General features: G+C 49.5%; 1 protein-coding gene across 1 annotated transcript; it reads right to left on the reverse strand.

Annotated features, from left to right (window-relative positions):
* Positions 1 to 538: 538 nt before the first annotated feature.
* TMPRSS13 (transmembrane serine protease 13) lies at positions 539 to 16,220 on the reverse strand. Its single transcript, XM_077919806.1, has 12 exons — positions 16,214 to 16,220; positions 15,296 to 15,406; positions 11,509 to 11,631; positions 11,155 to 11,284; positions 10,063 to 10,155; positions 7,414 to 7,457; positions 6,552 to 6,711; positions 5,789 to 5,964; positions 5,555 to 5,653; positions 5,258 to 5,400; positions 4,132 to 4,284; positions 539 to 2,596 (listed from the first exon to the last, which is right to left on the reverse strand). Exons 1-12 carry the CDS (start codon positions 16,218 to 16,220, stop codon positions 2,576 to 2,578), a joined length of 1,260 nt encoding a protein of 419 aa, XP_077775932.1. The 3' UTR covers positions 539 to 2,575.
* Between the last annotated feature and the right edge of the window lie 6,352 nt (positions 16,221 to 22,572).

Raw genomic sequence — 22,572 nt, forward strand, 5'->3', positions numbered from 1 at the left:
CAAGACCAAGGTGCATCAACATCACACACAGCCACACAATACCTCTAGCAGAGGGGCGGTGAACCTGCTGTTGCTCCTCCCTGGCCATTGGGCTGCCTGTCAGGCTGATGGGAGTTGGAGTCCAAGAATACCAGGAGGGTGTTCCCTCTCCCTGCACACCCTACTTGCCTTCCCTTCCTTGGGGGCATTCAGTGCCTCTCCCTCTTCTTCCTTTAACAAAACAGGTGGCTCCAAGGTTTGCCAGACGGATGCCCAATGGCTTCTAAGCCCTAGAAATCCTGCTGACCTTGCAGTGCTGGAGAATGGTCTTTTAGGAGCCTAACCCAGTAATTGTTTGGCTTCTGTGGGGAGTGGGGGGGGGGGTGCAGTCTCTTGGAGAGGAAGCTGCTTGCAGGAAAGACACCACTCCTTAAGGGACTGCCCATCTGTGTAAATTGACCAGGAGAGCATTTTTCAAATGCAAAGCCCAGAACTCTGGTTTATCCAAATGTAATTGAATGAGACGACAGGCAAAAGAATTTCCTCAAACAACACATAATTAAATAATATAATTCATTTTCACAAGAAGTGGCAAAAACCACCAGCTTGGGTGGCTTTAAATGAGGATCAGGCAACACTGTGGAGGAGAGAGGTCTGTCTACAGTTGTTTCCCCAAACAGCTAGGTTGAGCCATTGTAGTGAGAGGAAATTACCTCCTAGTACCAGATGCAGGGGGCTAATCATCAAGCTCTGCTTGTGAGCACCCAGATGCACCTGGGAAGTCCCCGGATTCTGGATTTGATGGGCAAGAAGGTCACCCTGTACATCATCCTGTGCCCTAAGATCAGGAGAAGTGGCTCTCCCTCCAACACCAGGAAAAAGTCTAAACCCAGGAGCTACGGAAATGCGATTTCAGGAGAAATAATTGCCCAACAGTTACTATCAGGCTAATGTTGAAATGTGTATAAACATTAGAGGCAATTGTGGCATGGGGTGTGGTCTTTAAAGAGCATGTTGCTGCACGAGGAGCCCCCTAACAGCCCCAGTTCTTTGGGGTAGGCACAGTACTAAGGCTGACTCCTCTTCGCACCTCCTTAGTGGCATAGCGTGGGTTGCTAGTGCCCAGGGCCACACAAGGAATGGGAGGGGAAAAGATGGAGTACACATGCATATTCAACTGCCTAATTGCGTCCACATCACCCAAGAGATCTCAGCTGCAGAGATAAGAAGAGTTGCTTTGTTGTCTGGAGAGGTCACTCCTGGTTTGCATAGAGAAGACATTGCCAACAGAGTCCAGTGATGAAAGCACACCCTAACAATTTTGCACACAGGGCGACCGCTCCTGTGCCCCCTCCATGCTATGCCACTGCATCTCCTGTTAGCAAACTTATTATTGCCACACACCAATTATGCACATTTCTCTCTATGACGCTGATGTGGCAAAACAGCTGCCTTTGCCAACAGGCAAATGGTACATAGTTGGTGGCTGGGCCCTTGGCTACTGGTAGCAGACACAGATAAGAAGTTCTCTGCACTATAGGAAGGCAGCTTCGCTACCATGGTCTACCTCAAAGGGAGAGGTCATAATTCAGTGGTAGAGCACCTGCTTCGCATGCAGTAGGTGGAAGTTCCAGGGTGCTTGGCTAAGAAAATGCCACACCTGAAGCTTCAGGAGGTGGGGCTATTACTACTGCCAGTCAAGCAGACAGTACAGAGCCAGGTAGACCAATGGCCTGCATCTCACTTGACATTGCAAATGGGAATGCCCCATAGGAAGCCATTGTGCCAGAGCAAAGGAGGCAGGTCCTCCTACAAGGGTGTGTTGTTTAACAGGATAGAGAAGGGCAAAGAAGAGACTTGTTCCCACGACAGAGTGCCACAGTTTGGGGACTGAGAGGCACCCTTCTGCAGCTTGCCAGTGTCTCCACATAGGGTCACCGGTGGGGTCCAGTTCCCCCAGAGTGGGTGAGTGGCATGGATATACCTAAGGCTGAAGCATTTCTTAGCTGTGCCCTGAGGACTTCCCAGTGAGGGAGGCTTAGTGGGTAGGTGGGCCTAGCTTCCAAGGTCTTGTGGTGTAGCCAGAGTGATTCTAAAATGCAAAGGAGGCAGAGATGCAGCAGCCAAGGATGCTACAAGGGCTCCTCTTCTGCCCCATTTCCAAGTGCAAGGACCAATCCAATCCATTCCTGGTCCAAACTGCACAAACAGGTGACCTTAAACACTCAGAAGTGGTCTGTTCCCTTTTGGCCAATGCAACCTGATCCCAAGAGCAGTTCCAGAGCTTGAGCACAGCTGATTCTCTGGGGAGGACATAATCACACTCCACACTCCTCCCAGATGCTCCATTCCAGGCCCAGCATCAGTCGCATCAGCCCCCAGAGGCACAAGCCAGAGTCCAAGAGGCACTGACAGCAACAGCAGCAGCAGCAGCCCAGAAGTACCAGAAGAGGGGAGAGGAAAAGGTTGTCCTTTGCCACACAGTCATCCTGATGGCCCATGAGCAGGAAAATGCATCTGGCCACCACAGCCTCCATGAGGACCTTTCCATGGGAAGACAGATGTGGTGCTGGGGGCAGAAGAAGCCCTTCTTTTCTCAGTCAGTCTGGCTCTGGCTCTGGAATGGAAGGAAGGAAGGAATGAAATGAGCCCACGGAAAGCAGCTGCTTCCTCCCCACAACTGGGGGAAAGCGAGAAAGGGGCACCTGCTGCCAGACTGAACTTCGGCTACTCTGGAATGTGCAAGCTTTTATGAGATCTAACATAAGCAGTCAAGTACAGTCATACCTCGGGTTGAAGTAGCTTCGGGTTGAGCGTTTTCGGGTTGCGCTCCACTGCGACCCGGAAGTAATGGAATGCGTTCCTTCCGGGTTTTGCCGCTCACGCATGCGCAGATACTCAAAACAACGTCATGCGTATGCGTGGAAGTGGCAAATTGTGACCCGCGCACACACAGACGTGCAGACGCAGAGACGTGGGTTGCGTTCACTTCAGGATGCGAACAGGGCTCCGGAACGGATCCGATTCACATCCAGAAGTACCACTGTACAACACTTCCTGTTTGCCCAGACTGGACACACAGGGGGGTGTTGCTCCAGCCAGGAGGACTTCTTGTCACACCTGGTCTGGAGCATCCTCCCCCTGCATGTGACCACGTAGATGGGCATGACCCTTAGAGACCCCATAAAAGGGCTGGTCACGCAGCCACCTTCCTCTTTCTTCTTCTTTGTTTTATTCCATCTTGATGCTTTTGCTGTGTGCTGGCTCTCAGCCAGCAGCACATGGGCTCATTCCCATAGGGGCTGAACTCAAAAACTGTTCTGTAACTACAAGCTAAAGCAGGTCTTTAGGATCATACTGTGAACTGAATGTAAGTAAACTTCTTGTTTCTTTTAAGAAAAGACTGTTGTGTCTTTATTCTTTTTAAGAGGTAACAGAGGGTATTTACCAGGAACAAACCCAATCTGGACAAGTCAGATTGGATTGCTTAAGTAAAGAGATTCAAATGAATCTACCAACTAGCTTCCTGCAACATACTGGGGAATGTACTTTAATCAATATGTCCTCTCCTACTATCCACAACATTCCCACACTTTTGAACTCCCCAGGGCATCTTCTTCAGGGCAATGAAAAGGAGATGCATTCAGTTGCAAATATAAGTTTCTGTCCACATGGGCATAGCCAGGGGGGCAGGGGAGCAGCTGCCCCACACTAAATCAATTAAATATTATTAAAAATTAATTAAATCAATTAAAAATACTTAGCTAACTGACCAATTGTGTTGCCAATAACTCAGTTCTCTCCCCCAACATAATGCCCACCCCCCTCTAAAAAAAATCCTGACTACGCCCATGTCGGTCCACCTTTGTAGGACAGAAGATGGGTGAAGAATGGCTTTGGCACTAGCTATTTCAGATCTGTCCCCATAACATGACCTAGAAGTTGCAATGACTCAAGGACGTGCTTCCCTCCCACTAAGAGGCATGTTCGCTGGCTCAGGAGTTGCTGGACAAACCTCTGATCTTTAAGCAGAGCATTGAAGAAACATTTTGCAACCATTTCCAGCGCATCTTCACCTGTAATCTGCCTGCCCGTCTCCTAAGCTAAAAGAAGTCAGCCGGGCCCCAGCAGGCTCCTCACATGCTCCCTTACCTCCATTTTGCTGTAAATCCAGCTAAGCAGCTTTGTGACCTTCGTGTAGACACCAGGCTTGTTCTTCTGGCCACAGCCAGTCCCCCAACTGGTGATGCCAGCCAAGTACCAACGGGAGCTGTCATTACAGACCAGGGGGCCTCCACTGTCACCCTGGGACAGAGAGAGAACGTCAGTGGGGCAAGATGGAACCAGAGGCTGGGAAAGGGTGGAGCAGAAGCCACCTGACATTTGGGTCCCCCAGGAGATGTCGGCCACAGTGGCTTGTGAGCAAGGCCCATGAAGGCACCACATAGGGGGACTTTCCACTGCAGGCCTAGAATTTGACAGGATGTGTACCCTGGGTGTAACCTCTTCTCATGGCAACACAGCAGGCAGATCACTTGTCTCAATGTTTTAAAGAGCTGGACAGGACTTGTAATTTATTGAGCCCTCCATCCCCAGAAAGCACAGCCTCTTAGGGACACCTCATGTCAGGGAATGGTCTGGATATGAAGATTGTGGAATGCAGTCATAGGCAGATCAACTCCTCACAGAAGTGGAGGGGGAGTATTCGCCCCACCCCTCTGCCTCCAGCATTTTCAGAAGCAGAGAGAGAGGCAGACCCAGAAGCAAAACAGCTTAGGGAGGAGTTACCCAGCTATGAGATAATGACAAGAGATCCAAAAGGGAGGGAGCAGCTGGGAGACACATCAGTTGAGAGCGTGGGGGACCCTTCCTCCCCACGGACTTGAAGGTCTGCACAGAGGCAGGGAAGGGAAGGAACTTCTCATTGGTGCACTCCTTGCTGCGGAAGTAGGATTCAAAGTAGGCAACTGATCTCCTTGCGGAGAATTGTGTGTTTGTGCTTGCAACATGATGCTGGAATAAAGGGACTATAAACCTATCAACTGCTCGTTAATTCTTATCTGTGAAGCTACCAAAGGGAGAGGGGAACTCTCCACGCTTGACACCTCTGGTCAAAGCAGTCCACTTGGTGCTCAGTGCACCCACCTCAGCCACTGGGCATTTGGCACTTGGCTCCTGGCACCAGTGAGAAGAGGATGGGGGATGACCAACCTGAGGGCCCATGGGTAATCTTGAAATCACACCCCCTTGCCTTCTTTCAGCAAAATACCAATCTCACCTGGCAAGCATCTCTTCCCCCTTTCAAGTACCCAGCACACATCATCCGTGGGGTCAGGTAGTGGTCATAGACATTCTGGCTGTTGCAGAGTCTGTAGTCAATTATCTTCACCTCTGCCTCCCGCAGCTTTGGCGATGTATTCTCTGAAATAAGCAGGCCATGATGAGATGGAGGAGCTCTCCTGGGCACACCAGCACCTCCTGTTGGAGTTTGCTCTGCAGCTGGCTTGGGGTCCTCTGCACCCCTCAAGCTGCAGCTCTACAACCCATCAGATGAAGAACCCCCACCCCAATTTACCTTCATTCTCATTTGTCTTGCCATAGCCTGTGATGTAGCAGGTCCTCCCAGGCAGGAACTTCTGATCAAACATGGGGAGGCAGGCTGGGCGGACATTGGCTGAAGCAGAGAGAGGAGAGAGAGATTAGTTTCCCCTTGAGGGGGAGGCTGTGGGCTTGTTTCACCAAGGGACCTCAGCACCAGGAAGGCAGGGATGAAGGTGAGATGTGGCAGCATAAAGTCAGGGAGCTTTACCTGATAAGGTCAGAGGCTTCGAGAGCTTCAGCAGTGCAATGTCAAAGTCATCATGATCATCATCGTATTTGGCATTGATGATGATATGTGAAACAGGTATGCCCGCACTAGGCAGTTGCTTAAGGTTGGAGGCCCCAGCATACACCTTCCACTGGTCCAGGATCTTCACACTATTCCTTAGATGCCCAAAGGATGAAATGTCACACAGGTTAGGGTAGAGTCGCTTCTGCTTTGGCCCAAAGCCATCTTCCTCAGCAGGAACGTGTGCTCAGAACATGAATTATATGTGACAGGGGTGCATGTGAGAGGGAGGGAGAACGTGCTTTGGATCAGGACTGGGTGCCAGGTGATGCAGCTACTTTATCAGAAAGAGAGGCATGGAGGGGAGGCAGGGGGCAAAAAGGACAGGGCAGGGGCTGGTGGGGCTTACGTTGCAGTTGGGAGGAAGCTGCAAGCAAACGGGGGGGGGGATGAGGAAGAGAGTGGAGTGGGGTGACCTGTCCAGGGAAGTGGGCATGGCATCTCCTGCCTTGCAATAACAGGTGGAGTAGGTATCAGGGATGGGATGTCAGAGCAGATAGTCCACTTCCTTCCTTCCTGTTGGACCTTCTGGATTCATTGGATCTCATTCTCCAGCCTGCCATGATATCCCTCAAAACTACATGTAGCCACAGTGGAAACCCAGAAGGTCAATTTCCCCCTGCAGATCCAACCCTCCAACTCAGCCCCCACCTCACAAGTTTTGGCCAGGGATGCCACTTACATGAAGAAGCAGTGAGCTGCTGTGAGGACCCACTGAGGATCGATGATGGTCCCTCCACAGATGTGAATCGACCCATAGTGCAGGCTCACTTGCCAAGGCCACTTATTGATTGTTGTTTCGTTGCCTTCAATAATGCGGCCAGACATTGTTTGCCCGCAGTCTACAGGGAGAGAAGACATGTAAGAATCATAGAATTGTAGCATTGGAAGGGACCAGGGGTGCTGGAAGGGCAAGCAGAGAACTCTTGCGCCCCAGGAGAGCTTGTGCCCAAAACATGCCATGGTGAGATCTGGCATTGCACAGCTCCTTTGTATCACCCAAGGCTTCCTTTAACTCTTCTCCTCCTGCCCCCTCTCTCTAGTGATGTGCCACTCCCATCTCTTGGCCCACCCAGGGACTTTCCTGGGACTGGGAAGCAGTAGATGGAGACAATGACAGGCAGAGAGGCAGAGCAATGGGTGCTAGTTTTGTCTCCATCCCCCTCCCAGATGAGTTTCACAATAGCAACACGGAGACCAAGGAGGAGGAAGCTCAAAGCCACGCCCACCCTCTGGGCTGCATATCAGAAGACAGATACATAGGTAGGCGGAGAGGGTGGCCAAGGTGAGTGGGTCAATGCCCCATTTGCCCTAATAGACCATCCACCACTGGAGGCTCCTATTTCTCACTCACACCTCTCTGCTGTGCTGGGCTCATGATGCTTCTGCGTAATGAAGGGACTGGGCAATATATGGTCAGGCAGGGATCACTTCAGGGTAGCTCACAGCTCAGTCTCTTGGGTATAGCAATGGAAATAACATGAGATCCAGGAGGGGACCCTCCCCACCTACCTCCCACCTATATAACAGCAAAGTCTCCTTACTTGTGCATCGGAGGGAAACATACTTCCCAGTGCCACATTGGGACCTTGAGGAGAGACGAAAACAGACTCTGTTAGGTTTCAGAGGATGGGTCCAGCAGGCTGCAGAGTCAACACAATGGGATTCCCTGGCCAAGAGAATTGAGGTGGGGTAGGATCATGTCTCCAGGAGCCAGCCAGCCACCTAACTTACACATGGAGGTGCCAGGAAGGACCACATTCCTCCTGAACCACAAATGGGCTTTCTGAGCACCTGTGTGCCAAGAATAAGCAGGCTTGGCTGGAACAGGCATGGAAAGGGATCTCCATCCCTGTGCTAGACAGCCCAGGGAATCAATGATCCAAACAGTGCCCAGGCAAAGGCCGATGCCAAGGGGGAGAAAGGAGTGCCACATCCATCAGGTGAGTTTCCCCAACTTTGTGTTATCCTCCCAGCAGATTGATCTAAGGAACAGTGGCTTTCTCAAGGCCTCCTTGGCTAAGGGAGGATTTGAGCCACCTCGCTTCTCAAAGTTCAGCATTTTTCATGGTTCCGCTGACTCTCTTAAACCAGACTTTTCGAGGGTTAAGGGGCCCCAGTCAACATATAATAAACCTGGCAGACTTAGCTGGAGTTCTTTTGCCATTTCTAGTTCTTAGTTAAATAAAACACATTTAAAAGAGTTGCGGGATGGCGATCTCACATGCTCCAATATGTATCAGGTGAGCCCGTAACGGCCATGTCCTCATTGCAGTTCAGAAGGGCAGACTCTAGCCAACAAATTGCCTCCCCAGTCTTGGGAGGGTGGTCAACAAAACACTTGGTTAAGCAATAATTGTTAATTTATGTTCTGGAACTCACACATTTTAAGGTGTGAAAAGTCTCATTTCTCACAGCTCCTTTGATGTTAGGATTTTGTTCTTTAAAGGGAAGTAATGCCTTGAATAATTTTGCATAGCAGATGGCACCATTGTCAGGAAGCACATGGTAAACTGATCTCCTGTGAAATTCACAGCTTCAGCTAACAACATCTTTGTAATCTGGCCTGAGAGAGACACAAATCTGGGGGATCTTTCTGTACACAAACACACAGACACCATTTAAACAATGTTCAAAAGTTACACAAGACTATATACAATAACCACACAGAAATCATGTACTTTAGGGTTAGATTCAGATCCCAGACACATGTAGAATAGACCCACGGAAGATCATGGGACTTAAGTTAGTAATGAAGAATTGAACTTCTGTTGATGGTTAAGCATGATGGGAAATCTGGAACCAGCACACAGGAAAGTGCCCTAGACCAGATCAGTCCATTCATCCACGTGGCCAAGCAGCTGCCCAGGGTCTTGGACAGCGGCAAGCGGTGGGGTGTATTTCCTTGATTCTTTCCACTAGAGCAGGGTGATCCAATATATGGCCCTCAAGGACTTTTTTGGCACCCTCTGCAAACATTTGACACACACACAGCCCTTGCACTGTCTTCCCAAAGCCAGTTAGGTGAGTCACTGGACTTTGTAAAGGAAGGGTGAGAGCTCTGACAGGGTCCTAGAGTCCTCCAAACTCCTTCTTAAAGGCTAGTTAACACTTCCCTAGCTTTGGGAAGGAAGTGGAAGGACATAGGTGTAGCCGGGGGGGGGGGCAGCTGCCCCCCTAAATCAAGTAAATAAATAAAATTTGTTAACTAACTGAGGTTCTGGGCCCCCCCCCAACATGAAACCTGCCTACGCCCATGTGGGAGGGCACCCTGCCAGAGCCCCGCACCTCCTTCCCAAAGTCTGGTGCCTTGCTTAGGCAGTGTATGGTCTGTGGGTTCCATGTTGAAGTTGAACCCAGTTGGGCCACCCTGAACTATAGTTGCTGAACTTCCCTGCAGGAGGAGGCCCATCCAGGATTGCATGATGAGTTGCTGTATGGCAGGAAGATCTAAGGATACCTAGATTTGGGGTGGATTTGTGGCAATGGAAGGGTGCAGCCCTTGGCATTCTGGGTAGGCAAGCAAGAGAGGGAAGAAGCTGGAATCGTACTAATTCTAGTAATCCCTCTGCCCCCCCCCCATGTACTGCTTGTGTTATGTGTGTGGTGTGTGTGTGTAGGTGCATTTAATGAAATCTACAATCCCCACCCCCTGACTCACCCAAATTTTAGTCAAACCATGCTCCCTACTGCAAGCTTCTAGAAATAGTCCCTGGGATCTGTCACAGTTTGTTTACGGCAATAGCAGAGCCAGTCCTATCATTTGGTATAGGGACACAGCTGCCTCAAGCGGCAATGAGCTGGTGGAGAAAGAGCCGTGTACACCACACAGTCAGTTCTGCATCCCCTAAGCTCACTTCCTGCCCTCAGGTGCAGTGGAGGGCATGGTCTCTTCTCCAGCCATGTTGAAAGAAGATTCAACAGCCAGTCTGGTTGGTTTCTGTATCAGAAATGGGGGGTGGGGGAGTTGCACCATCTAGACCTTTGCCTAAGGTACGAAAATCTCCTGGGCTGACCCCGCAGGTCCCAGGATTGGCGAGGGGCCAGTGCAGCCCCACCACCAGTCTACAAAGGGGCAATCAATAACAGCCGACCAATCTTAGCAAGGGGTTGCTACCCTGTCTCAGAATCTCACTGATAGGAAGGAGGGGCTGTCCTCTCCCCTTTCCAAAGACCACTCCTTGCTCCCTTACCTTCTGAGGCTCTGCTGGATTGTGTTGTTCATTTCTCTGGCTGTGAAGCTGTTCCCAGACCACGAGAGAGGGGCATAATCTGTTAGGGAGGCACTGGGGAGACAAAAGAGGCCGTGGTCAGGATGCGAGAGCCAATCTTTGGGGCGCAAGGCTTATCTTGGGGCAGCCCCAGCATGTGTTTGTACTAGACAGAGGCAGTGGAGGGGGCACATGTGGATGAGATGGAAGGTGGAGGGGGTGTCTAGAGGGGTCTGCCCCCGAGGGAAGCAGAGGGATGTCACCCCTGCCTGGGCCTCCACTGCCTGAGGGAAGGGGCACCCCACATAGAATCACAGAATTGTAGAGATGGAAGGGATCCCGAGGGGCATCTAGTCTAAAGCCCTGCAGTGCAGGAATCTCAACTAAAGAAGAGAAGAAGAGTTTGGACTTGATATCCCGCTTTATCATTACCCTAAGGAGTCTCAAAGCGGCTAACATTCTCCTTTCCCTTCCTCCCCCACAACAAACACTCTGTGAGGTGAGTGGGGCTGAGAGACTTCAGAGAAGTGTGACTGGCCCAAGGTCACCCAGCAGCTGCATGTGGAGGAGCAGGGAATTGAACCCGGTTCACCGGATTACGAGTCCACCGCTCTTGACCACTACACCACACTGGCTCTCACTAAAGCATTCATGGTCATCCAGCCTCTGCTTAAAAACCTCCAAGGAAGGAGACTCCACCAGCTCCGGACTGTTCCACTGTCAAGCAGTTCTTACACAGTCAGAAAGTTTTTCCATATGTTTAGTCGGAATCTGCTTTCTTGCAACTTGAAGCCATTGGTTCGAGTCCTACCTTCCAGAGCAGGACAAGAAAAGCTTGCTCCCCTTTTCCAGGCTAAAGATACCCAGCTCCTTCAACCATTCCTCATAAGGCAGGGACCCTTTTATCTCCTCCTTTTTTGCTGGAAGAAGCAGGTAAGCCCCTGTGGGATGGCAGCGAGGAGGCGCCTGGCGGCAGACCCTCTGGAAACTGCCCGAAGAGGAGGAGGGTTGCCTGCTTGTCTCTCTCCGCTCCTGCCTGCCTGCTGGGGCACGCTGCCTCCACCCAGGACTTACTTGAGGAATCCGAGCTGCCGGCAGGTCTTCCTGGATAAATCCTCCGTCCAGTCTTTGCTGCACACGGGCAGCCACCTATTCTGGGGCCCCGAGTAGACCTGGAGAAAGGACTCGTTCCCGGCGAAGCGCACTGCAGAGCCAGAGAGGAGGAGCCAGTGAGGACCGCGAGGAAGAAGAGGAGGAGAAGGAAGACTCAGCCCGGCGGTAGCAGTGCTTCAAGCCCGTCTCTCGCCGGAGTAAGCAGGAGACCCGGCCGAGGCCACCTTCCCGACCCGGCGAGCCCTTGCCCGGCTCCAGCTCCGCAGGTCGCCCCACCCCACCACCCTCCCTCCGCACCCCCGGGGAAGGCATTACCGCAGTCCAGCTCGTCGCTCCGCTGAGAGCAGTCGGCGACTCCATCGCAGCGCACCGCGTGGCTGTCGCATTTCTCCTCCGGCTCCTTGTAGACGATGCCTGTGCCAGAGCGCCAGAACAAGACTGCGAGGGGCAGAGAAAGAGGGAGAGGGATTCATGAATCTCACCCTCTTTTCTCTGAGCTGAGCTGAGCTGCGTTGACAGATTGTCTCGGCTTCTGTGTTTACGCTCCTGTGTTCTTTGCCACGGCTTGTCCACCAGGTGTCAGGAAAGCTCCAGCAACCAGCAGAGGGAAGCTGTTATGCCCTGAAGGGAATTCCAAGCCTTCAGAAAACACCGCCTCCCTTGTCAGGGCTTCGTGATCCTCGTGACCTCCAGAGGATAACGAGGACACTCTCCTCCCACACACAGAGCATGTGGTCAAAGTGAGCATGACGATCCCTCATAAACTAAATGACACCAAAAGTGCTTCTATATTAGATGCTGACCACACTCTGTTCATTTTTTAAAAACAAAACAGGGCACCTGCCTGATACAATCATCAAAAGGTAATTGGGAAGGTGAAAAGAGCCCTGCAGCTGCCACCAGGCCCAAGGCCCAACCGGTCTATGGCAACGGTCAACTTCATGCGGGATCTGAGAGCCTCGGCAGTCCTCTATCCCCTCCTAATTCCCAGCAACTGGGGTTTACTGTAGTGGTTAAGAGCGGTAGTCTCATAATCTGGTGAACCGGGCTCGATTCCCTGCTCCTCCACATGCAGCTGCTGGGTGACCTTGGGCTAGTCACACTTCTCTGAAGTCTCTCAGCCTAACTCACCTCACAGAGTGAGGGGGAGGAAGGGAAAGGAGAATGTTAGCTGCTTCGAGACTCCTTTGGGTAGTGATATAGCGGGATATTAAATCCAAACTCCTCCTCCTCCAAGACTGGAAGTTCCCCCAATGCTTTCCTTGTGCTCCTCCCATGTTCATCAGCTTGCAGAAAATTCCGCTTAAAAATATAGGTGAAGGAAACAAAAGCATAATCTATACCAGTGTGGATCGCCTTCGGCCAGGGCTTTTTTTTGCAGCCGGAACTCACTGGAACTCAGTTCCAGCACAGGTGGGCGCTATTGCCATTATAAGAGAACGAGGGAGGCATTCGTGGCAAGTTCCTGCAGATCTTTTACTAGAAAAATAGCACTGACTTTCGCACTGTGCTTACCGCCTTGTGACATATGTACTGGGCAGGCGAACCCAACACATCACTTTCACAATTACTTTCCTGGTCAGTGCTATTTTTGCAGCACAGGTTTTTTGAACCTGACCTTATGCTAAAATGGTTTTGTTTTTTGTTTTGCCTATATAAAAAAGATTCATGCAGTGGAGCTCAAATGGAAACATTTTAGATTTTTTTTTAATTACAAGAATATTTCCCAATTGGCACCATTTTAGGGGTGACAGCCATCTCATATTTTAATGAGTGCCAAAACACCTATATTAGAAAAACAACAACACTGTAATAACACTTAAATGAAAAATCCTTTTATGTGCAATTTTCAAAAAGGATTTTTCTTTTTAAAAATTGGCACTGCTAAAGTCACACTGATCAGGTGACAGCCACTCTCTTTCCTGTACAGATGGCTATGCCATGGTATGGAATGGGAGCAGAACACAGTGGGGTGTGTGCGCAGAACAAGTGGGGACCTCTGAAGCATGGATAGTCAGTTGTCACGGCATTCATAGCTTACTGAGAAGGTCAACAAATGGGCAGCCTTAGGAGCCACCCTCCTGCGACCATCCAGCAGAAGGAGGATGGGATGGATGCCAAGGAAAGGGAGCCTGGCCTGCAGCTGCTCCCCCAACTTCTCCCTTCCCAATTGTTGACTCCAAAACAGAAGAGAAAGAGAAGAAGGCTCCAGCCAGTGTGTCCTTGTGAGGAAATGTGGGCTCTCAGCCAATTTTCCAAGGAAGGGAGGAGCCATGAATCCAGGTCACATCTAAAACTGGGCGGGGAGTTCTCAAGACAGGCTTGGCAGAGTCAGAACCCTGAAAAATGGGGCACCCGGTAACACCATGTCATTTGCATTTATTTGCCTGTTCAAACTGCTTGTTGCCTTTGCGTTGCTTCCTCATTTTAAAATCACAACTGGTAAGCCTCTTATACACACCATACATTTAAAACACATGACTTCCCCCAAAGAATCCTGTGAACTTTAGTTTACTCCCACAGAGCTACAATGCCCAGAACCTTTAACGAACTACAGTTCCCATAATTCTTTGGGGGAGGTCATGTACTTTAAATGTATGGTGGGTACATAGTCTTAAGAACGTGAAAGAGGAGCAAGGAAGAAGAACGCACACAGGTGTAAGGGACAGCAGGGCCCCTCCCATGAGCCACAGGACTCTCGGCTCTTCAAAACAGATGGAAGAACTCCAAGGGCCAAATTTACCCACCCACCAGGGTATCTGTCATGTTTCCTGCCCTGCAGCAAAAGGAAGGCGAGATGAGGTTTGGGTTGTTGTGTGTCTTCTGCAGCACATACAGGCCCCTCAGTCAAGTATTTGGTTTCTGGCTTAGTCCCTCCTTGTCATACTGCGATTAGTTATTTACTCTCACACCCAAAGAGGACCCCAGGAGAGAGAAAACAGAAGCTTCTACGCACAAATACATACCAAAACAACCTCCCCCATCTGGCACACTCCAGATATTTCAGACTACAACTCCCATAATCCCCGGGCAGAATGGCCGTGCTAGCTGGGACTGATGGGAGTTGTAGTCCAAATAATTTGGGGTGGTAGACGAGAAGTTTGGAAAGAAAAGATTCTGTAATTTCATCCCCACCCTAAAAAAAATAAACATTAGAGGGGAAATAATATATGCAAACCTAAACAACCTGATTTCTCAAAATAAAAAAATATGAGAAGAAAAGACTTTTCTACCTCTCAAGGCCCCTGTGTGTTTTGCCTAAGGGGACACAGAGAGATGAGTAGCTGCAGCTGGTTTTTGTAGTTCCAGAGATGGGAGAAATCAGCCACTGTGTATTTCTTCTTTCCAAGGCTCTCTGGTGAAACCTGATGCCTGCCTAGCACCTAAAACAACCTCACTTGAATGTCTTCTCCATCCTCCCCCCACTCTCTTTTAAGACTGCAGCCAGGTGGAGACTCCATAGCTTCAACATAAGCCAAAAAAGTTCCCTCTCTCCCCAGTTCATTTGCCATCTAGCCTCAGGTCTGGAGATCTCAAATGCTCACACTCTGTTTTGTACTATTTTGATTGGCCTAAAAGGGAATTGCCCAATATGAATTTGGGGGGGAATATATTCAGGGACAGGGACGTGGGTGGCACTGTGGGTTAAACTACAGAGCCTAGGACTTGCCAATCAGAAGGTCGCAGTTTGAATCCCCACGACGGGGTGAGCTCCCGTTGCTTGATCCCTGCTCCTGCCAACCTAGCAGTTTGAAAGCACGTCAAAGTGCAAGTAGATAAATAGGTACCACTCCGGCGGGAAGGTAAACGGTGTTTCTGTGCCAGAAGCGGCTTAGTCCTGCTGGCCACATAACCCGGAAGCTGTACGCCGGCTCCCTCGGCCAATAAAGTGAGATGAGCACCGCAACCCCAGAGTCGGCCACGACTGGACCTAATGGTCAGGGGTCCCTTTACCTTTACCTATATTCAGGGATATTTTAAAAAATATCCCATAAATTGTATGAGATCTGCCCTCTTCTTCAAGCAGGATGTTCATTCCCAGGAATGAAGGAAGAGCAGAGACACATTCCTCCCCACCACAAACAAGAGGAGAAGGACTCACACAGCAATATGAGGGCCACCAGAAGCACAATGAGGATTAAGATGCAGACAATGAGGGCCAACCTCTTCTGGCCCATCCTCCAAGACGCCTTGAACGTTGGAGTGGAGGAGGCTGCGGTTGGAGAAAGAAAAGAATCAGATTGGTTACGATTATGAAATACCCCTAAAACATCCAGCTTTGCTATGGTTAAGTCCACACCATAGAAGGAAATTTTGGAGAGAGACTCTATTACAGCAAACCAGACTCACATGTCCAAGCAAAACTGAGTTGCAAGGAGCATCTGGCTAAATTAATTTGTCTCCTTTCGCTAAAGTCTGGACCATTCCTCCCTTATCATTTGTACATTTAAATGTAGAACTCCTTTGACAATATTCAACCAAGATATGGGGTCCCTCCTTCTACCCACAATTACTAATCAAGAAATTTCAATAGTCCAAGGCTCAAGCAGAGCCCAAAATGTATGTTAAGCTTTTCACCCATCTCTCCTGGACAACAGAAGAAGGTTTTCCGAGAAGACATTTTGCAAGCTTTTTCTTAAAGACAAACTCATCTTGACTAGCACTGTTTTAAAATCTTTACACCCATCCACTGTTAGGAAAGCAGGATTTACAGTCTTTGTTTCTGTATTGATTTCTGAAGGCCAATTAGGTTCCTCATTCTTGGGGACACCTGCTTCCTTCCGTCCCCTGACTGTGCTCATTTCTTCCTTCTCTGTTGTGTTACCCTGAAATCTCAGAAGTCAAGAAGAGGAAGGGATGAGTTAACACTTTGCCTTTCTCCATTAGCCCCTTGAAAGGTGCAGATGTTCTTGACTCTGCCAGTCCTGCCTGGGATATACCATCCAGATTCTCCCACCTCAATATACATTCAACAGCAGCAGAGGCTTCCATCAGGTGGCTTCCTTCTCCCCCACCCCACCCTCCATCTTACCCCTTGAGGTCTCGCGAGCCACGCAGGGCACAGGAGCCAGTCTGGAGTCTGTAGGGTAGGGTCTGAAGGCAACTCCTCGAATGGTCTCTTCTGGTGGGGGAGGTTGGGCCACGATGGGCAGGACAGATGATGAGGCACAAGAGCTGGGATTCAGGTTGGCATGATGCACGGTTGGAGTTTCCTGCAGGTAAAAAGGGTTCAGACTGAATAAAGGGTTCTGAAAAGGGTCTCAGGTCATAGCTATTTTTCTGATGAAGCCAAAGGTCAACATGACTGAGGCCTTAAAAAAACCCTCACTCATGGCCACAACCCCAGAGTCAGCCACGACTGGACCTAATGGTCAGGGGTCCCTTTACCTTTTTAAAATAAGCACATGCTTAGAGGCACCACATAAATTTTCCATTGCCAGATTTTTAGCATTAGTGGTCATAAATTGTCCATTCATTTTCTCACTTGGAAGTATATTAAAAATCCCAATGGAATGACTATGCAACAAGGCAGGCTGGATTCCTTATCTCTACTAAGTATAGAAGCAGATGTGTTGTGTAAGATTGGTTTTGAGGTTCTGATCAAAAACTTTGCAATTAGAAAAAATAGGAGAAATTTCCCCCCAAAAATATAAATAAAGTGGAAGTATACAAAAATAAACATTACCTTCCATCTCGCTGTAGGTTTCATTTTGAAAAAATATAATTTAATTTTATGGTTTATTATTGTTTATATTTTGAATTAGATATATGGGGGCACCGAAATCTTTTAAGTGCTTAGGGCCTCTAAAGGTCTTAATCTGGCCCTGGTGAGGCAGTTGCCTCAGACAGCAGATCTGGGCTCAAGGAGAACCCGGCCCGTCTCCTCCAATTCTGCACCACACTGCCATGCCCCCACTGCCCCCTCCTTTGCTGTGAGCATACCCCCCATGGAGGCAGGGGTAGGGCACAGTTCTGGAGGAGGGGGAGGCAGTGGGGTGAGGCATTTTGCCCCAAGATGCAAAATGTCCCAGACCAACCCTGTTCTATTGGCCAGGAGTCCAGGCTGCACAGGGACCTCCAGAAATGTTTTCCTAAGCTGCTTCTTCAAGGGATGGGAACACAGGGCATCTTTGCAAAGAAGTCACCTGATCGATTCTGGTGTGATCTATGTGTGTGCATCCACTTACTGCAGATGGCTCCCCCTCAATGAGGCCACCCTGTTGAGTCAATCCTTAGTATCTGTTTGAGCAACCAAGGGAGGGGGGATTGGGTGCTTCAGTTCAGGCACTTCCTTCCCTGGAAAGGCAGTGGCTGCCCCCACCTCTGCTTTGGGAACACACCTATAATAGCCAAGGACTGGTTATTTGCATCTGCTTGCTACTGTCTTCCTTGTGGGCAAAGGCAGGCAAGTCTCTTGGGCAAGAAGCCTGGGGTGCCTCCAGCCTGTCACTTTTCCAGGAGGGATTCAAATGTGTTTGGGAACTTTAGGTTTGCACAGTTAAAGTGAATTAAAGAGCTCTGTTGCTCTAACGCAGAAAATCCACTTCAAGAAAGCATTGAACACTTTGCAGTTTGGAAAGTGACAGTGACAAGCACTGGAAATGTGGGGTGATTGAATGTAGAAACACCCTGTGAGCACATTAGGATGAATTCAGGATAAATGTTAGCTGTTGTATAACAAATCAGAATGAAGGCTCAATAAAGACCAGACTGAGTCCATATCCACACCATCTATTCAAAATACTCTTATATCACTTTTACAGTTGTGGAGAATCCTGGGGATTGTAATTTGTTAAGAATGGTGGATCTACGAAGCCCACATCCTTAGCAAACTGCAGTTCCCAGGATACTTTGAGGGAAGCCATGGCTGTGAAAGTGTTGTAAGAGTGCTTTCAATGGATTCTGTGGATCTAACAGTAGTCTAACAACTGCATTAGCTTTGTGCAAACAAACCAGGGCAAATAGATGCTCCATGTACAGGTCATCTGGAAGAGTCCAAATTCAGAAATGTCTACTCACACAGGGCGAGGACCCCATGGGCTCACTCAAGGCCAAGTTGCCAAGACTGAGAGGAAGCAGATCTGGGAGTATTTATAGCAGACAGTGGCACCCAATTGGCCCTCTGTTGTCATTTGACTTCCTAGGCCAGGAGGCTTATGGGCTGTTTTGTACATGCTGTTAGAAATATAAAAGTTTAATGTAGTGAGTGCAATGTGTAATTTGTATTCTGTTCTTAGTAATGTTTATACGTATCTAGTTTTAAGACTGTTCTGCAGAAAAGCTTTGAAACTCATTCTTGGGGTGGAAAGCTCAGTTATCCAGATCAGGGATTCTGCTGAACGACTCCAACATGTGCCCCAGCCGAAACTACCAGCAAATTCCACCCCTCTGCCCTGCAGCAACTCTGGCAGTGCAGGGAGCAGGTGACCAGCAGTGCCTGAGAAATGATGATCCCAGTTCCAACCTGGCGCTTTTCTAAATGCAGGGATGCCTCCCAGGGCCATGGAATGCTGCTGGGCCATCATGTCACAACCAGGTGGAAAATTCTCTCTCTCTGATTCACTAACAACCTTATTAACTGGATCACCATCATCTTTTTCACAAGCTGCTGCTAGCCCTGCTGTGGGGCTTATAAGCCTGGTGTTGTGTGTGGTGAAATGGGAGTGAGGGGAAGGTTTCACTCCCATGTCACTGCTGCAATTCAGTTTGCAGGGCTTCCCTCCCATTACGGCTTTTAAGGGGACATGAAATGGCCGAGAGACCCAGCCACAGATCTCCTGTGTCATCCCGTCTCCTTTTTGGCCCCAATGCAAGCTTTGGTTTGGCCCTGACAAGCTCCAAGAGGGCTTCTCAGTCATCAGTGCCACATATGGGGAAAGGCAGCCCTCATGTCAAAGAAGAGACAGAAGAACAGGGAACTGGCTGTTTTTCCAAAGGGAAATAGTTCCTGCTCAAGACAAAGGAGGCACAGCCAGAACTTTCTGATTTCTAAGCTTTTGTCAGAGGGCCAGACAGAAACTGCCTTCTGTCAGCACAGCTTCCAAAGACCTGTTTCCTCTACGTGCATCAATACTTGAAGTTCTGGTGGCTTTTCAAGCCTAGGATCTTTGGGCTGATCCTAAAAGGTGCTGAGCAGCATGAAGTCAGTGTGCAGAGGCTTCCACTGAGTTGTGTGGCTAAATATAGATAAGCAGACATGGACACACACACAGGCTGAACCGCTTCCCTCCTCCTAAAAATGGGCGTGAATTGCTTGAACCCCTGGTCACATCAGAAAGAGGGCAATTAGATATTTGGCACGGACCCCCACCCACATCCTTTGGTCTAATTGGGAGGGAGGGGGAAGAAGCCCCCATCCATGAGGCCCACCTACCAATGCAAGCACAACAATGGGCACACTGTGGGGCCAACCTTTCCACCAGGATCTTGTCTTGGGGTTCTCCTTGCAGCTGTCCCAAACCATCTGCAAGCACCACCAGCCTCAGGACAGCTACCCTGAAGTCCTGTGGTTTTACCACCTCCAGCAGCAGCAATCCTGATTATTCAGCTCCGGGAAGAAGAAAACAGTGGCTGTTGACCAAACATGAAAAGGGGGCAGAGGAGAGCACCAGAATGTTTTGGCTCCTGGCCTGGAAGGTTTGAAAAGTTGCCAGAAAGCAGTAGGGGATGGGGAGATTGCTCAGCATCTCCCCCAGGATACTACAAGGAGCAAAGGGCTTTGGTAACGAAGGAAGCCTGAGGTTCAGACTTAGGAAGAAGAACTTGCAAACAATATTGCGCATTGGGCTAAGAAAACAAGTAGGGCTGGGCGGTATCTGGTTTTCAACATCAGGATCTATCACCAGCAACTGCCCCAGGATGCCAGCTGGTGGTGCTGAGGCTGCGAGGAAGGGAAAACAAGGAAGTATCAGGATGGGGAGAGCAGCCTTGTCTGTTGTCAGCCCCACAAGTGAGGTCTTTTTGCCCAGCTGGGATTCTCAGGACAAGGCTCAAGTCCACCTCCCCCCACCTCCAGCCTGTTGCCCTGTTTCAATCAGTCTCCACCCCTCACCCCATGACCCACATCAAGGCCCCTGCATCTCCTCCTCTGTTGACTTACCAGGCTCGCTGGTCTCTCTTCCATGGCCTCTTCTCTCTGCCAGGAGCTCTGGGTCACTGCCACCTCCCAGTGCCCATGGTGAACTGCCAAGGGTGGCCTTCCTGCTCACTCTTGGGCTGTGGATGCCAGCCAACCCAACGGAGTGGCAACTGTTCCGAATGGGGAGTCCGTCCGTCCGTCCGTCAGGCCTGCCTGCCTGGCTCACTCCCTGTTAGCTGTGTGGCAACCACGGATGGAATCCAGGGAAGAAACTGGACCAACCTGAAGCGCTGCTGCTCAGCTCTGTGTTCCTTCCCTGCCAGATTCCCGGAGGCAGGTGGAAGGTGTTGCCCTTCAGGTGTGCTGGGACAGCTCCCTCCTGGCTCAGAGAAGTGGCCCTTGAAACCCAGCTAGGGAGGCATCACACTGACCGCGCCATTAGCTCTTTGAGCCTGGAGCCTGCCTAGCCTTAGACCTTTAAAGAGCCTTCACAGGCAGGCAGGCAGGCAGTATCGGGGAGCCCCACCCACTTGAGGTCATCATCAGGAGCAGGGGAGGAGATGGTTTTCCTTGACTCAGGAGAGACAACAGCATGTCAGTTGGAAGGAGTAGCAGAGAGACAAATTACCTGGCCGGGGAAACCACCCAGGTCTGGGTCCTGCTGGGGAGCAGAATTTCTTTGGAAGCTGCTTCTGATCTCTGGAAGCCTCTCAATTGCCATTAACAGCACACAGAATTACAGTGGTACCTCGGGTTACAGATGCTTCAGGTTACAGACTCCGCTAACCAAGAAATAGTACCTCGGGTTAAGAACTTTGCTTCAGGATGAGAACAGAAATCGTGCTCTGGCGGCGCGGCGGCAGCGGGAGGCCCCATTAGCTAAAGTGGTGCTTCAGGTTAAGAACAGTTTCAGGTTAAGAACGGACCTCCGGAACGAATTAAGTTCTTAACCCGAGGTACCACATTATTATTATTATTATTATTATTATTATTATTATTATTATTACTACTACTACTATATTTATACCCTGCCCATCTGGCAGGGTTTCCCAAACCACTCTGGGCAGCTCCCAACAGAGGACTAAAAACAGAATAAAACTTCAAACATTAAAAACTTTCCTAAACAGGGCTGCCTTCAGATGTATTCTCAAAGTCAGATAGTTGTTTATTTCATTGACATGGGAGGGCATTCCGCAGGGAGGGCGCCACTACCGAGAAGGCTCTCTGCCTGGTTCCCTGTAACCTCACTTCTCACAGGAACTGCAGTGATGGTATACTCTTTCCCTTTGGGTTCTTCTTTTTAGCCATTGCATCCCCAGCAAAGATGCAAGCCCCTTACAACATTCCACATCTTTTGTTCACTTAGTCTCTGGGCTGCTGTCCTATCACCTGGCTAGCATCCAAAGGCAGCAGCAGGCAAAGGCTCAGTATCCCCCCTGGTTTCAGGACAGGTGTGTACATGTCTGTATGTGTGTACGTGTGTGTGTGTGTGAATCCATGTTTGTGCTAAGGCAGAGTGAGTCAGCAGCGACCCCCAAGGCTTGGAGTTTGGGTCCCTTGGTGTCATTCAGTTCTGCCTTTCGACAGACACTGGATTCCCCAGAGAAGTTTGATTCAGCCAGACTGTCTTCTTTGATTGGTGAAGGGAGAAGGAGGTTCAGGGGGCAGGATGAGCTGGCTCCAGGGTGAAGAAACCATGGGAAAGAAATGGAAACACAGATTGCAAACTGGGCTTGGGAGGTTGAGAAGGGATGTCTGGTTTGCACACACTTGATTCCTGTGTGAGTCTTGGGGATAAGGATCACTGTCACCCACCCTCAGCCTTTAGAAGAGGGAGGGACATGTATCCAGATGTATTTATTAATATTTGTTATATTTGAGGAATATATACTCTGCTTCTTTTTTTAAAAAAAAATTCCTTGCATGGCTTTCAAAATCTTAAAACACCACAAAATGAATTTAATTATATATTAAAATACATATACAAAGCCCCAGAAAAATCACTAGAAACACCATTAAAAAAAACAGCAAACCCTGGCAAGTCAAAATGAAACAGACTGAACTAAAAGACAGGATAAAATAAAGAAACACCTTTGCCTGGCACTGAAATGATATCAGGATAGGTATTAGCCAGGCAAGCCTCTCGGAGATGAGTATTTATTATTACTACTACTATTATTGCAAGGAGCTGAAGGTGGCATACGTAGTTCTCCCCCTTCCCATTTTATCCTCACGACAACCCTGTGAGGTAGGTTAGGCTGAAAGTGAGTGCGCTTCATTGTTGTGTGAAGATTTGAACC

This window comes from Podarcis muralis, chromosome 15 (genome assembly GCF_964188315.1).
Source record: "Podarcis muralis chromosome 15, rPodMur119.hap1.1, whole genome shotgun sequence".
Lineage (NCBI taxonomy): Eukaryota > Metazoa > Chordata > Lepidosauria > Squamata > Lacertidae > Podarcis > Podarcis muralis.